General features: G+C 58.2%; 1 protein-coding gene across 1 annotated transcript; it reads left to right on the top strand.

Moving 5' to 3' along the window:
* The first annotated feature begins 33 nt into the window (after positions 1–33).
* On the top strand, positions 34–12,145 carry COL9A2 (collagen type IX alpha 2 chain). Its single transcript, XM_071767658.1, has 32 exons — positions 34–592; positions 2,299–2,373; positions 2,658–2,693; positions 2,792–2,854; positions 2,929–2,982; positions 3,216–3,251; positions 3,478–3,501; positions 3,653–3,706; positions 4,009–4,062; positions 4,255–4,302; positions 4,541–4,597; positions 5,057–5,110; positions 5,380–5,433; positions 6,109–6,162; positions 6,372–6,425; positions 6,506–6,559; positions 6,660–6,713; positions 6,925–6,978; positions 7,182–7,235; positions 7,374–7,418; positions 7,545–7,598; positions 7,918–7,971; positions 8,050–8,103; positions 8,626–8,697; positions 8,784–8,819; positions 9,055–9,099; positions 9,276–9,308; positions 9,569–9,715; positions 10,275–10,329; positions 10,783–10,971; positions 11,121–11,198; positions 11,644–12,145. Exons 1-32 carry the CDS (start codon positions 398–400, stop codon positions 11,844–11,846), a joined length of 2,193 nt encoding a protein of 730 aa, XP_071623759.1. The 5' UTR covers positions 34–397; the 3' UTR covers positions 11,847–12,145.
* Positions 12,146–16,095: the final 3,950 nt, after the last annotated feature.

The following is a 16,095-nucleotide window of genomic DNA, read 5'->3' as shown; positions in this document are numbered from 1 at the left end:
CCGCCCGGGGCTGCGCGGGGGCTCACAGGGCAGAAATTGGGTCAGAAACACCAGAACCCCCTGGGGGTGACAGGTGGGGGACAACCCCAGCCCTGGGCACTGGCGGGGATATCGCGATAGCAACACCGCAGGGACACCCCGCACTCCTGGGGGTGCCCGGGCAGACTGAGGGGCTGGGGTCTCCCCACTCAGCTCCCCCCAGCTTGGCCCCCTCCTCTCTCAGCCCCTTGTCTGCATCAAAGCCCCTCTGTGCCACCCCTGCCAATCCCCCCTCCCCAAATCACGCCAAATCCAGCCGTGCCGAACCCTCCCCGCCCCGTCCAGCCCCGCATCCCCAAATAGCCACGGACTCACCTGGGCGGGGGCCCGGGGGGGGCTGCCCATATGTTCCATATTAATGAGCCCCCGGTCCCCCCTCCTCCTCCTCCTCCTCCCGTGGGGTCCCTCTGGACACTCCGGGGCTGCCGCCGGACCGGACCTCGGCGCACTCAGACGGGGACAGCGCTGCCACCGCCTCGCCATGGCCGGATCCTACCCCGTCCTCCGGTTCTGGTTCTTGCTCCAAGCCGCCTGTCTCTGCCTGGCCCAGATCGTGAGTGGCTGCTCGGTCCCCGCTCTGCGCCGGGATGGGGCGGGGGACAGAGAGGGACAGAGAGGGGACAGAGAGGGACAGAGAGGGGACAGAGAGGGGACAGTCCCCATCTGCCCCGCGACAGGCGCTCGCTCGCACTGATGAGCACCCCTGGGTCGTTCTGCTCCTTTTCCCAGCTCTTGGCTTTTCCCAGGATTATCCCAGGGGGGAGATGGGAGCAGCACCCAGCTGGGACCCACGGTCCCGACCCACTGGGGACCTCCCGGTGCCGAAAGCTGCTCCCAGCCCAATGGGACAGGACTGGGCTGCGTGGCTTGAAGTTTGGGACTTGTTAGCTGGAAAAGTTGGGGTTAATTTTCCCATCGGGGCAGCAATGGGGACTCTGCCATTTCACTTCTCGGTAGCTGCTGGATTTTATGCTTCCCATCACCTGGAAAAATTTTCCTCTGCTTTGCTGGGATACACTGGGGAGCAGGGCTGGGGGGGGCTCTGACCCTCCCAGGGCTGTTCTGGGTCTCTGTGGGGGTTTGCTGAGGGGCAGAAGGGGGGGGGGGGGGGGCACCAGCACTGGGGATCCCAGCTGCCTCTCACCCAAAGGCAGGAGAAAATGCATTGGACAGAAGTGAAGGTGTCCCTGGAAGAGAAAATCTCTTCTTGCTTTGCAACTGCAAAAATCAGATTTTTAGAAAAGATTTTTGGAAAAGTCTTCCCGTGTGTCTCCTGAGCTGCCTGCTGGGGCAGCCAACCTCACTGCATGGGGCTGGGGGGCAGCTGCCCTCCCAAAACACCCCCCGGGATGCCCGTGGGGTCTGGGGAATGGGATCTGAACAGAGCAAGGGGGACGTGAAGGCTCTTGGAACAAGGATCTGTTTGAAACTCATTCCGGCAGGACAAAGGTGCCATTCAGTGTGCTCCCACCCTGGCTGTGGGATCTGCTTCCAAGGTGAAGCCAGGGCTCTCAAACCCCTCATCCTTTTACAGTTCCCTTTCAAATAAATCAGCCTGGAGGGATGGAGGAGCTCCAGCCTGTCTGGTTTGCATTTCCAGGAACACCAGGGGGCTGGTCTCTGGGCCTGGAGCCTCTTTCCACCCCTCAAAAAAAAAAAAAAAAAAAAAAAAAAACAAAAAAAAAAAAAAAAAAAAAACCCAAACCCACCCCATTAGGATAACAGAGATTTCTTTGCAAACCTGTGCAGACCTCAGAGCTGGGCCCTGCCTGAATGGGGCTTTTGTGCCAGGATGCTGAGCAGGGCTGTGGGCAGCCAGCCAGCCTGGGGTGAGGAGGGGTCCTGCTGGTGAGGGGCTGGGGGTCCCACCGAGGGGCTGCAGGAACATCAGCCCTGCCTCTGCTCTTAGGAATCCCAGTGCTGGGCTTGTACCCCGAGAGGGGCCTCCTGCAGGTGCCCCCCAGCCCCTGCTGCAGGGGGACAGGGGAACAGGGGGGGCAGCAGTGGGGAGCCTTGGGACAGGGGGGGTGTGGGGAAAGCTGCCCTGGATTCCTCCATCCCTATCCATGCCCAGCAGAGTGCCCACGGGTGGGGCAGAGCTCAGACAATTCGGGGTGCTCCCTCCCTCCCTCCCAGCTCTCTGGGGACAGATTCCCAGCACAGCACTGTCCCCAGGGCTCCCTCTGCCCCCCCCCCCCTGCATCTCCCGGGGTCCTGCTGCTCTTTCCTGATGCAGATCCCATCTCTTTCTCCCCTCAGCGAGGGCCACCAGGAGAGCCCGGCCCACGAGGGCCCCCGGGTCCCCCAGGAGTGCCCGGAGTGGATGGCATCGATGTGAGTTCTGCAGGGCTGGAACCCGTGTGGGCTGGAAGGAGGGAGGGAGGGGACCTGCAGCACAAAGGGGGACATTGTGTCAGGGCAGAGCTCAGTGGGGAGCAGGGCACGGGGATGTGTTTGGTTCCTGCTCAGCTCCCGGGCTGTGGGGATGGGTCCCTGCCATGCTGAGGGATCCAGACTGGGGAAGTGGGTGGGAGACACGGGTCCTGAGCCCCCCACACTTCCAGGTCAGATTTTGTGGGGTGACAGACCCTTTCCATAGCTTGCTTCCCTTTCCCCAGGGTGACAAAGGCTCTGCTGGAGTCCCTGGGTCCCCGGTGAGTACCCTGCAACCCTGCAACTCACCAGTGGTCTCCCCTCTTCTGGAGGAGCTCCTTACAATCTTCCCCCCCTACCCCCCCCTTCTCTTTTAAAGGGTATCAAGGGGGAGCCAGGAACCCCTGGTCCAGATGGACCCCCAGGGAAGCCAGGCATTGATGTGAGTACCAACGAAAAGGTCTGTGTGGTGAGGAGGGGGCTGGCAATAACCTCCCAACATCTCCTCTCTTGCAGGGTCTGACGGGAGCAAAGGGGGAGGCAGGGCCCAGTGGTGGGCCAGGACCTAAAGTGAGTGAGGGGCTGCTCTGGGGCAGCAGCTCTGGATGTCCCCCTTCCCCTTCCAGAGCCAGGTTGGGACCAGCCCCATCACCCTGGAAGGGATGCAGTGATGCAGGAATTGGGTGATGGAGGCAGCACAGGGATGGGGCTGGGGAGGGGTGAATTTCAGCAGTTCACAGAGCACAAGAGTGGGGACAGACCCTCTTGTTTCAGCTCTTGACTCCCTTCTTCTGTCCTGGCAGGGCCAGCCTGGACTCCCAGGGCCACCGGGGCTCCCTGTGAGTATCTACATCTCCCATGGGTGCTGGTGATGCACCCACTCCTGGCTCCACCACCTGCTCCCAGAGCACCCAGGAGTGGGGAGGGAGCAGTGCAGGGATCCAGCCTCAGCCCCCTCATCCACGTCCTTGATGGTGGTGTGGGCATTGCCCTGCTTCAGGCAGGGGTGTTGGTGGTTTCAGGGGGGCTTGGAGAATTTGGACCAACCATGTCTTCTTGTTGCAGGGTCCTTCACTGCCAGGACCACCTGTAAGTGCTGGGCTCGTGGGGCTGTGGGTGGTCAGGGACCCTGCTTGGGGTTGCACTGGAAGGACTTGAGTTTCAGGCCCCCCAAAAGGGGGAGTTTCAGGGCTTGACCTCTTCCAGTCAGTTAATGTTTTTCTTTTCTCTTCTCCTTAAGGGGCTTCCAGGTCAGGTTGGGCTTCCCGGAGAGATCGGAGCTCTGGGACCCAAGGTGAGGGCTCAGGGGGTGCAGAGGAAAACCTCCCCTCCTTACCCCAGCATCCCCTTCTTTGCACTCTGGGGTCGACAGGAACAGTGGGGTCCTACGGTGGGGACAGAGGGGTGACAGCCTCTGCCTGCAGCTGGGTCTCCCAGCACCACCCATCCCATTCCAGCTCACAGTCAGGGGGTGGCTCAATTCCTACTCTGGAACTTGGCTCCCTGAAGCTTCATCACCCCTCTCCACCCCAGCTCCAACAGTACCTGTAACCCCCCCACCCCTAAATCTCCATTCCTGGGGTTGTTCTTTCCTAGGGTGACCCTGGACCTGATGGCCCTCGGGGTCCCCCTGGCCCTCCAGGGAAACCTGTGAGTACCTCCCCACCTGCCCACATTTTCTGCAGGAAAGTCCTCCAGCCCCTCAGCCTGGGGATTTTGGGGCTGGGACTTGGGGCTCCTGCCCTGTGTCTTACCCCCCTCCCTCCCAGGTGTAACATTCACCCCTTCTGTAAAATAGTGCTGATATGAACCCATGGATGCTGATGGTCTCCTTCCCTCCAGGGCCCTCCCGGACACATCCAAGGAGTGGAAGGCAGTGCTGACTTCTTGGTGAGAGCTGCCACTTCCTTGTCCCTTCAGCAGGCCTGAAACAGAGGCCCCCAGTGTGGTTTGGGCTGATAGAGTGGGGAGGAGCTGAGTCCCCAGCTCGCCCAAAATGTTGCTGTGAGCCCTGAGTCCCCTGCATTGCCCTGTGTGGACAGCACAGGAGCCCATCCTTCCCTGCAGGGCTTCCCTTCAGCCTTTGGCTCCTCTCCTAACCCAGACTTTGTTTCTTCTCCCTCACCAGTGTCCCACCAGCTGTCCACCAGGTCCCAAAGGCCCCCAGGGACTGCAAGGGCTGAAGGTAAGGGGGCCCTGGAGCTGCCAGGGACTGACCAGGGACTGTCACCCCCAGGCCTGTGCCAGGGCAGAGGAGCTTTCCCTGATCTGAGGGCACGGGGAGCTCAGGAGCTGCCCTGCTCCCTTGGGACCACAGGGACATGCACGGAGAGTCCTGGGGGCAGAGGTGCTGTAGTAGAGGACCCCCATGGCTCCCCAGCTCCTGGAGGGTGAGCCCCCCACTCTGAAGCCCCCATCCCAGCTGTACCTCTGCGTGGCTCTTTCACTGCAAAGCCCAGAGGGTTAAACCTGGTGGGGGTCCCCACCCCATGTCCCCTGTGGCATGCTGAGCCTCACCGTGTCACCAATGGGCACCCCAGGGGTGGGACATGGAGGGCAGGGAGGTTCCAGGTGATGTGGATGATGCTGCCTCGAGCCTGCTGCTCCTCCCAGGGATGCTCCTGATCCTCCTCTTCATCCCTAGGGACACAGAGGCCGCCCCGGTGCCCTCGGGGAGCCCGGCAAGCAGGGCAGGCAGGTGAGTGAGCAGCAGGAGCTCTGTGTGCCTGCATCCCGGGAACTGGGGATGGACCTGGGGACAGGGAGAGGGGGAAAGGGGAAGGAAAGAGCTGGGAGATGGAGGAGGAGCTGGGAAGGAGGAGCAGGAGGGTGGACAGGGGGCTCTTCCCTCCCTGGGGAGGGACCCGTCCCCATCCCCTGCCAGGTCTCAGGTGAGGGGATCTCAGGTGCCCAGGGTGGTTGGTACCCCATTCAACACTCCCCTCACTCCTCTCCATCCCTCCCCAGGGCCCCAAAGGTGATGTTGGTGTCTCTGGAGAGCAAGGTGTCCCAGGCCCTCCGGTAAAACCTTTGTTTCTCTTTGCTGCTCTGCTCCTCGGGGTGCCCCAGGGCTGGGGGTGGCCAGTTTGTGCTGGGGACATGACACCAGTTTGTGCTGGGGACATGACACCAGTGTGTCCCTGCTCCCAGCACCCACTGCTGGGACCAGAATGAAGCCTTTGTCCCATCCCTGGAGCCACCAGGGATCCTGATGGAAACCTCAGTACTGGTGTGGGCACTTTGGTCATTAGCACACCTTAGTGTGGATAATTAAGCACTGGGGACAAATCAGTGATGTACCCTGAGCCCCCCTTACCTTAATAGGGGGGTCCAGTGCCCAGCTCACCATGAGGACGTGGGGATTAAAGCTGCTTGAGCTCATCCAGCACTTTGAAGATGAAAAGCAATTAATGGGCTGAGCCTTTCAGTCCAGGAAAGAGCAAAACTGCTTTGAAGCTGAGAGCTCTGGCAGGGGACACAGCACCAGTTTGGGCCCATTGCTGTTATTGAACCGACAGCTGGAAAGGCTCCTGCTGGGGGGCTGCAGAATTAGGAGCCAGCAGTGGGACTCAAATTCCTCATGTTTGGCAAAACCACCTCATTTCCAGTGCTGGCTTTTGCGTTAATTGTGGCTTCCCCCTGGGCTGCTCCTGGGGCTGTTTCCAGCTGATTTGTCTGTTGTTTCCTTCCCTGCAGGGACCACAGGGCCTGAGGGGTTACCCTGGGATGGCAGGACCCAAAGGAGAGGCTGTAAGTGTTGGTGGGATGCAGGGGTGGCTGTGCCTGGCTCCAGGGCCAGGAGCACCAGCTCCCAGGGTGATGCTTCCCAGGAACATCTCTAACGTGGCTGTTTGGGTGTCTTGGGGAATTCGATGCTGCCTCTTTTTAGTGGGGTCAGACCTGGCTGGGGGCTGAGGTTGGGATGGGAGGAAATAACCCCCTCTGTGCTCTCTTTGTAGGGTCCTGCTGGTTACAAGGGGATGGTTGGGACCATTGGAGCAGCTGGGCGGCCGGTGAGTGCCCTTCCCTCATCCCTGGGAGCTGTGGGAGATCCCACACTTCACCCCACAATCCCCATCTTCCTCCCTTCCAGGGCAGAGAAGGCCCCAAGGGACCACCTGGGGACCCCGGTGAGAAGGGAGATCTGGTAGGTACCCCACAGTGTCCCATGAAATGCGGGGGGTACCCTCCCTCTCCCAGCTCTGTCTGCTGCACCCAGAGGCAACATTTGATCTCTTTTGCTCTAGGGGGGCCGGGGCATCAGGGGTCCCCAAGGAGACATCGGCCCCAAGGGGGAGAATGTAAGTACAGCCAGTGACACCCACACCTTGGGCTGAGCCCCTTGCAAGGAAAAGATCTCTGTCCTCTTTGGGGCCATCCTGTGTCTTTGCACCCTGGCTCAGAGCAGGGTTAGAGCTTTCCTTTCCCTTCCCAGCCTTTTTTGGCCCCCACCACAAACCTTTAAGTTTCTTTTGGAGGTGTCAGACCACGCAACTCCTCCCCCTTCTGCAGGGTCTCCCAGGCATTGATGGGAAGGATGGCACCCCAGGGATCCCAGGAGTGAAGGTGAGCACACCCTGCTCCTCCTACCAGTGCCTGCTGGAAATGACAGGGGTGACAAGTGGCATAAGGTCCCAGCCCTTGATGTGATGACATCTGACTCATGGAGTGTCATTGGCCAGGAGTCCCTTTTCCCGTCCACAGATACCCCATTTTTGCACCTTCCACCTTTCTTCACTATTTGGTGACCTCCTCTCTGTCCCTCACAGGGCAGCATGGGACAAGCTGGCCACCCAGGGCCACCAGGACACCGGGGACAAGCTGTGAGTGTGGGAACGTGCAAGTGGGTACCCTGCTACCCGAGGGGGTGACATCTCTGTCCCTGGGCTCTGGGCCAGCACCCAGCAAGGACTTTGCCTCCTGGCAGTGGGTAAGGTTTGATCCCAGCTTTGTTTCCACAGGGATTGCCAGGCCAGCCAGGAAGCAAAGGTGGCCCAGGAGATAAGGTGGGTCTGGGGCAGCTGGGGACAGGGTCACCGTGGCCTCACTCACCCCATCAGCAGCCACCAGCCCTCTCTTCATCCTGTGCCTCTCCTCGCTGCCCATGAATGGCCTCTGTCTCCTCTTCACAGGGTGAAGTGGGTGCCAGGGGACAGCCCGGTGTCACCGGTGCCCCAGGGCAGATTGTAAGTACAGAAATGTCACCGTGTTCCTCCCGGGCTCAGCCTGAGGGTTGCTCTCTCTCTCCCTTGCTCTTTTTGCCCCATTGCTGTCAAACAGAAAGTGGAGTTGAGCACTTCATCCCCCCACACCCTCCCCTTCTCTCTGCTTCTTCATGGCCAAGCCCCTGGGGTCACTTCTCCAGCCCTGCACCCAGCACCCCTGTGGCTGCAGGGGACAAGGGGGACAAGGACAGTGCCACACGTCCCTCGGGGAAGGATGTGGGGCAGATGATGGCAGAAGAATGCAAGAGAGGAAGCTGGAATGCTTTTCTTCCTCTCTTAGGGTGAACCAGGACCTCGGGGTGAGCAGGGACCCCAGGGTGTCCCTGGGGTGAAGGTGAGTGCTGGGTGCTGCAGGGTTTGGGGTGATGCCAGGAGCTGCCTCTGACCTCCTTCTCTTTTGGGGTCCCTGCAGGGTGACCGTGGTGAGCGTGGCCCCGTGGGCCCCCCCGGCGAGCAGGGGAAGGTGGTGAGTTGGGGAGGGGGGGTTTGCCTTGGGGTGCTGGGGAGGGATGGGGGCTTTGGGGCACGGCTGGCACGGACCTCGGGCTTTGATCCGGGCTGGGCTCCATCCCACCTCCCCCCATCCCCATCCCGCTGTGCCGGGCTGCAGGGGGAGGGGTTCTAGCCCGGGATTAGTGGTGCTGGGGCCGTGCTGACTCCGCAGCCACAGCCGGGAGAGGAATTTCCTCCCAGCCCGGTGAGAGCAGGGCTGTCCAGCCCCTCTGAAAGGCTTTCCCAGGGTGGAAAATTGGCCAAAAAAACCGATCACTCACTCTGGCTTTCTGGGGGCTGGGTCCCCATCCCTGGCAGAGCCCCTCTTTGTGCATCTCCTTTGTTTTCTGCCCTGTATCCTAGAGGCCAGGCTTGGGGCTGGGTGGGATGCTGTGTTTTGGTGCCTTGGGAAAGATGCTTTGATGGGGGGAAGAGTGTCTTCCCACAACTTCTCCCTCATTTTTTCTCTTTTTTCCCCTGCTACATTGATCTCAAGGGATCCAAAGGTGAGCAGGGTCCACCAGGGATCCCAGGACCCCAAGGATTGCCAGGAGTCAAAGGAGACAAGGTGACTGCTCCTGGGTGCAGGGGACAGGATGCTCTGGGGTCTGGGAGCTGCCCTGGGCTGACCCCCCCCCCCTTTCCTTTTTCCAGGGCTCCCCAGGGAAAACTGGCCCCAAAGGCAGTCTTGTGAGTACATCACCCTCCTACCCAGGCTGGGGGTTGGCAGGGAAGCATTGACACCCGAGTTTAACAGGGCTGGCACCCACCTTTTGGGTGCTGGCACCCACTGGCACCAGGTGCTTTCTCCATCAGTACCCTGGGCATCCCAGCTGGGCACAGCTAGTGAAGGGGGGACACAGCAGCTGCAGAGGAGGTGGGTGCTGGCTGTCAGTGTTCACTTTTCTCCTTGCTTTTCCTCTAGGGAGACCCGGGGGTTCATGGCCTGGCAGGGCTGAAGGGAGAGAAGGTGAGTCCCTGTGGAGAGTTCTTGGGGTGGGGTAGGAGGACAGGGGCTGGACGTGGGGCTCTGCCCAAGCTTTGTGGCTGTGCTGAGGTCTCCTGTGTTGCACCCCAGGGGGGGTACAGGTGCCTCCCACAACTGCATCTCTAAATTTGTGCATTTCTGGTGTCCTCTGTTCTCAGGGTGAATCAGGAGAGCCAGGGCCAAAGGGACAGGTGAGTGCCCAGGGGCTTGGGAGCGAGGGGCTCTCCATACCTTCCTGCTGGGGGGCTCTGCAGGACCCTCAGCCCGAGACAATCCACAAAGTTGGTAAATGCTGGAGGCTGGCAGCCTGGGAAAGCAGCTCCACTGGGGATGGGCTCCAGGCAGCAGATTCAGCCCTTACCTGGGGCTCACCCCCAGCTGCACTGCTTGGCACTGCACATGCCCAGGGGCTGGGGGCTGCTCCTGACCCTGCTCTCCATCCTCACAACAGCAAGGCATCCAGGGTGACCTGGGCTTCCCCGGCCCCTCGGGGGATGCAGGAGCACCCGGCCCACGAGGTTACCCAGGACCCCCCGGCCCCCGGGGACTCATCGGGGAGCGTGGTGTGCCAGGGCTGCCAGGACAGCGTGGCGTGCCTGTGAGTACTCCCAGTATCCCCCCGTACCCACCCAGTGCCCCCCAGTATCCCCAGTGCCCCCCAGTGCCCTTCCTCCCGTCCAGCACTTACCAGGATTGGGGGTACCACCCTCCTTCCATTGTCTCCAACCTTCTCTTGCCAACCAATTCCTTGGGGAAATAATTACTGTTTGTCTCGGGAGCTGCCTGTGCTTCCCCAGGAGCTCTCCAGAAGAGCTAAGCTGAGATCCCATCTTTCAAAAATAAAAACCCCAAACATTGTGTATTTCTCATTTCATATAGCAACCTGTTTCTCTGCAGTCTGCCCAAGGGACAGGAGTTTTCTCCTACAAACCCTGTTTTATACTTACAAAACATGGCTGCACAAAGTTCTTGCTGTGAGGAGGTCACAGAGTTGCTGGGCAGGGTGTGAGCTGAGGCTGGAACTCTTGGACCTGGAATGAAGGGAAAACAAAGGGTTGGCATTGGGTTCAAGGAAGGGCTCTGTAATGAGGAGGGGTCAGAATTGGGACAGAAGCCCCTCTCACCCTTTACTGTGTCCCTCTTCTTGATGCTGGCAGGGCCGGGATGCTGGGGACCAGCACATTGTTGATGTGGTCCTGAAGATGCTTCAAGGTGAGGAGACAAGCAGGGCACCCTATGGCAGTAGGGTGGCTGCCACCCCACCCCACCCTATCACACCCCACCCCGTCACACCTCACCCTATTCCATCCCCTCCCACCCTGTCACACCCCACCCCGTCACACCTCACCCTGTCACACCCCACCCTGTCACACCTCACCCTGTCACACCTCACCCTGTCACACCCCACCCTGTCACACCCCACCCTGTCACACCCCACCCTGTCACACCTCACCCTGTCACACCTCACCCTGTCACACCTCACCCTGTCACACCTCACCCTGTCACACCCCACCCTATTCCATCCCCTCCCACCCTGTCACACCCCACCCTGTCACACCCCACCCCGTCACACCCCACCCTGTCACACCTCACCCTGTCACACCCCACCCTGTCACACCTCACCCTGTCACACCCCACCCCATCCCCTCCCTCTCCACCCCACAGAGCAGCTGGCAGAGGTGGCAGTCAGCGCCAAGAGAGCCGCCCTGGGTGGAGTTGGTGCCATGGGACCCCCCGGCCCTCCTGGTCCCCCAGGGCCACCCGGTGAGCAGGGTCCACACGGACCCATGGGACCTCGAGGTGTCCCCGGCCTCCTGGGCGCAGCGGGGCAGATCGGGAACACGGGACCCAAAGGTACCTGGTGGGCAGCCATACCCACACCACCCCAAACAAAAACCATCCTTGGGGCTGACCCTGCCCCACTCACTCCCCCCTCAGCCCCTGGGCAGGGTCTATGATTCCTGCGCTGGGAATTCTTTCCCTCTCTGTGTTTTTCCCTGTAGGGAAGCGAGGTGAGAAAGGCGAGCGGGGGGAAGATGGCCGAGGCCACCCGGGCATGCCGGGACCCCCGGGAATCCCAGGTGAGCCCCACACCTCCCCACAGCCATTGCTGGTGCCGTGAGCATCTCAGAACCCCCTGGAAAACCTGCAGGGGTCCATCCTGTGAATTACTCGTTAGGAAGAAACTCTTTGGGGTGAGGGGACTGAGCCCCAGGTTTCCCAGAGCAGCTGTGGCTGCCCTGTCCCTGGCAGCGTTCAGGGCCGGACTGGATGGGGCTTGGAGCAACCACGGGGAACATGGTTGGTTGTATGGGGCTTGGAGCCAGCTTGGTGGGAGGTGTCCCTGTCCCTGTCCTTGTCCCTGCAGGGAGTTGAGACTTGATGAGCTTTAAGGTCCCTTCCACCCCAAACCATTTTGTGGTTCTGGGATCCTCTGACTCACCCCACACCCCCCACCTCTTCCAGCCCTTTCTGCTCATCCCAGAGCCCCCGAGCCCCCCTCTGATGCCCTCCCTCCCCTTGCAGGTCTCCCTGGCATTCCCGGCCAGGCTCTGGATGGCAAACCCGGGGAGCGGGGTGTCCCGGGGTCACCAGGGGATGCTGGCCGCCCGGGTCTGCCGGGACCCCCGGGCCTGCCCGGCCTCTGCGAGCCCACGGTCTGCCTGGCGGCCTCGGCCTACACCGCACGCGTGGCGGAGCCGGGGGATGTCAAGGGACCCCTCTACTGAGGAGACCCCACCCCGGGATAGACCCAGCCAGCAAACACACACCAGAGCTGGCAAGAAAAAGACCAGAAAACTGCAAATCCACACGGGAAGGAGCCCACCACAGAAAGCAGCGGGGTTGGGGTGATGGCGGAGAGGGAACGGCCCCAGGGATGCTGAGAGAGAAAGAGAGGGGGTCCCAGGTCCTGTCCTCATTATATTGGGGTTCATTACTGGGGGTCCCAGGCCCTGTCCTCATTATTGGGGTTCATTACCCATCCGCCTTTCACCCCTTCCCAGGAAATAAATTGTCTTTTATAAAAGCCTCGTATTCTGTTACGTCCTACTTGGTGCCAACTCAGGTCGTTGCTGGGTTATTCTTTGTTCCAGCCTCCCCCCCCCCCCTCCCCCTTTTTTTTTTTTTTTTTTTAAATAAAACAACAAAAATTGTGGCTTGATTATTTAAGAGACTTGCCAGATCCAGCCTTTTTCATTGCTGGGCACTCACAGAACTGTAAATCTTTGTAAAATAGGATTATTTTTTAACTATTAATAAAAAAAATTAAAAAGCGCAATCTTTTTTTTTTTTTTTTTTTAAATGATCAATAAAAATGAGATGGACTGTTAATGAACTGATGTCTTGACTTCTTTGAATCAAACCAAGACTGTATTAATGAGGGGTGTTATTATTTGAGGGCTGAAGTTACTTTTTTTCTGTTGTTTCAAGCCCCTTATTGGTCATCTTAATTGCTCCTTGCCAACCTTGGAGACAATCTCAATCAATTCCTTAATAAACCTTTCAATAAGTTCCTTAAGCAAAATCTCCCTTTTCCCCCCCTGCACAGAAGAATTTCCCAAACCTGAGCCCCCAGTGCTGCAGACCGAGGAAATTTGCCAGAAATTCATCAGACACCTTCAAACAAAGCCCAGTCCACCCACAATCAAGTGGTCCAGAAAATGATTAGCAGAGGTTATTGATCTGTTAATGGTTAAAAAGGAGGCTTGTGGCTCTCACCAGAGCCCCTCTCATCATTGCCAGGGGCAGCAGGAAGGATTAAAGCTGTGCAGCAGGAGCAATGGGGCTTGGCTTTGCAAGATAAATAAAAATCAATTTTTGTTTATTAGCAGAGCACATTGTGCTTGGCAGGGAAACAAATCCCAGGCGGGAAGAGTTGGATGGGGAGGCACTCAGCACCCCTGACACCACCAAATCCCAGCCAAAACGCCCCAAGACGGGGCCAGGATGGGGCTCAGCACAGAAAGTCACCCTAGGAGGGGCTCATCCTGGGAAGGGCCAAGCAGAACCTGCACCACGGACTCCTCCTCCTCACACACAAAATTTCATCCCCTGTGGATCCTTTTCTGTCCCCAGACTCCTCACAAGTGTCCTGGGCTGATTGTCCCCTCCCAGCTGCCCTCTGCCAGCCACTGCCCTGGCACTGAACCTGCAGCCAGGTCACCTTAGGGGGACTGCTCTATTTTCCTTTAAAAAAAAAAAAAATTGGAAGCGAATTGCAAATGTTTTATTTGCAAGATGGAATTTAACCAAGGAATTAAGGCTGCATATTAATTAGGGGCCAGACTCTGGCTGCCTCCAGTGAGTGGATCTGCCTCTTCCTCAGAGCCCCCATAAATATTCACCCAAACAGAGCTCGGGTGCCACTGCAGAGCCAGGAGACCGAAACCCCGGGATCTGTGGGGATGGAAGAGCTGGAAAGCAGCCAGCCCTGCCCCCCAACCCAACATAGACACGGCCTTGCTGAGCACTTGTCTCCATTTCTGGACAAACAGGGAGATTTATCCTCATTCTTTTCAGCAGGAATTCAGGTTCTCGGCCCCCCTCGGGAACAGCCCAAAGCCGGGTTGGCCCCGAGCTCCAGCTGTGCTGCACATCTGGGGCCGCATCCCGGCCGCACAGCCACGATAATCTCTTTTTTTTTGCCTGTCTTTTTTCCCCCACGAGAGGGAGCTGGCTGCCCGTGGAATCCCACACTTCGCTCATTACCACTAAAATTCAGTTTTCAGCCCTGCCAGGGGCTCGCTCCAGGTGCCCACCCCGGCCCAGCTCTGAGCTCTTCCCTTTGCTCTGGGGTGCGGGGGAAGAAATGGGGAATTCCCCCCTGCTCAGCACCTGATTAATGAGATCAGCTTTTAATTAAAGTGCCAGAGTAGCAGCTGGCTGGAGCTCCTGCTCTTTTCTTGCCCAGCTGCTTCTGCCCGAATTTCACACCGTGGATTCTCCAGTGGATGGGGCCGTGGGGAGCCAGCCACGACCTTGTCACCTCCCCTGTCCCACCCCTCACAGCCCTTGGGGTTTTTGGGAATAAGCAGCTTCCATGGTCTGCAGGAGCTGAGGGGAGCCCAACCTATTCCCTGTTCCCAGTTATCCAACCATCAGGGGCTGGGCCACGGCCAGTCACGACTTCTTTCCAAAGCATCAAATGTGTGGAACCTTTTAGAATTATTCTCAGGGCTTTAAGAACCCGCTCCCAAGCTGGGCTGTGCAGGCACAGGGAGGTGTGGAGCCAAGCATCGTCACAAGGCTTTCCCCTGATGGGAAAGACAAAAGGGAATCAAAGAAAGGGAATCAGGGCAGCTCCCTCTGGACTCACACCAATTGCCCCATCAAGACCCGCAGGAGTCACAGCTTTCCTCCTCTTCCCCCCCCCCCCACCCCCCTCCTTTGAAAGCTGGGGGGAAAAAAAAAATATAAATGGCAGTCCAATTCCTGCAGGCTGCAGTAATTAGGGGCCTCTGATTGCTGCCATTCAGGGCTGATCATGTTGGCTGTGCTGGGCACCTGGACAAGCACCACTTGTCCCACCAGCACCATTTCTGCAGCTGAATGTGGCATCAGTGCTTCAGCCAGACCCTTCCCTTCCATCCCCGGGACCCTTCCCACCCACCCAGCTCAGGACACCCCAGGGACCACCCCAGACTCTCTGCAAGCAAAAGAGAACTGGAGAGGCCAGAGTCACCAGACTCTATCCACGTTATCCCAGGAATGGGCTCTTCCTCCACCACGAGTTAAAAATGTGGCTATGTAAAAGAACACTGAAACTTGACTTTTAACATTGAATTTCACTTGGCCTGATTTTGGCTCATCCAAAATTGAGTGGTCACCCACTGCATCATCCTTCCCTTCCCTCCCATCCTGGTGACACTTGGGTGGCACATGGGCCACCACCAGTGCCCGTGGGGAGGGAGGGGCAGCTCTGCCACATGAATAATTCAGGGAACGAGAGAAAAGTTTCCTCGAGCAAGCTAATGCATTGATTAGACCAAATTGCCTCCCTCACCCTCGAGGAGGTAAAAACGAGCTAATCACCGTTTGTTCTCTTGATAGATGATTAACCACAAATTAGAATATTAAACAGAGGACTTTGGGTACGTAAATTAACAGCTGAGAACTAAGTTAATTATTGGAGGAGCCGTAAAACTGCTTACTTTTATTCTTGGATTATTGTTCGATGAATTATTTTGTCTCTTAAAAGAGAGGGGGTTATTTTTAAAATACCTTGCTCTGCTGCTGGTGGTGCACGGAGCCACCAGGGCTGGGACACTCCAGGAATCAATGTCCTGCTCCATCAGCAACATCCAAGGGATGAATCTCCCTTCTGATGGGGACAAGGGTGCTGTGGTCCTGTCCCAAGTCAGGATGCTGCTCCAGGACCAGATCAAAGTTGAAAACGGGATCCATCCAAAAAAAAGTGACAAATCTTTTTCAGACCAGGGACACAGCAACTCGGTGTCACAGGGAATTAACTTTGTTAATAGCTCGTTTGGTTACATGTAAACGGTGAGCCTGGCTCGGATAATGAGGCTGGGAAACCTTGTTAGAAACCAAATTAAAGGTTTGTGGGTGAGTGCATTTGGGAACAGGCCTGAATGTGAGCTAGGGGCTTCCTTCTGGGGGAAAATAATAATAAAAAAAAAGTGCCATAGGTTTGTACCCAGGCAGAAAGGAATCAGCTGGGCTGTGAGGCACAGGAGGGAAGGGGGGATTCGGGGTGAGTTGGATGCTGGAGGCAAGACACAGGGGTTAACTCCTGCCCTTTCTGCCTCTCCCACTGCAGCATCCCCAGCCCCACACATCCTGGGGCCAGCAGCACAAGGTCACCTGCCCTGGGAAGGGGTCTGTGTGTCCCCTGAGCCCACTGCAAGCAGCCCCATCCCCTTGGGGCTCATCGAGGGTGCCAGCTGTGATGGTGGCACTGGCCAGTGGCCACCAGTACTCCCAGTGCTTCCCAGGGGCCACTTGCTTTTCCCTCAG

Source organism: Heliangelus exortis, chromosome 24, assembly GCF_036169615.1.
Source record: "Heliangelus exortis chromosome 24, bHelExo1.hap1, whole genome shotgun sequence".
NCBI lineage: Eukaryota > Metazoa > Chordata > Aves > Apodiformes > Trochilidae > Heliangelus > Heliangelus exortis.
This window is presented reverse-complemented; position numbering and strand designations above follow the sequence as displayed.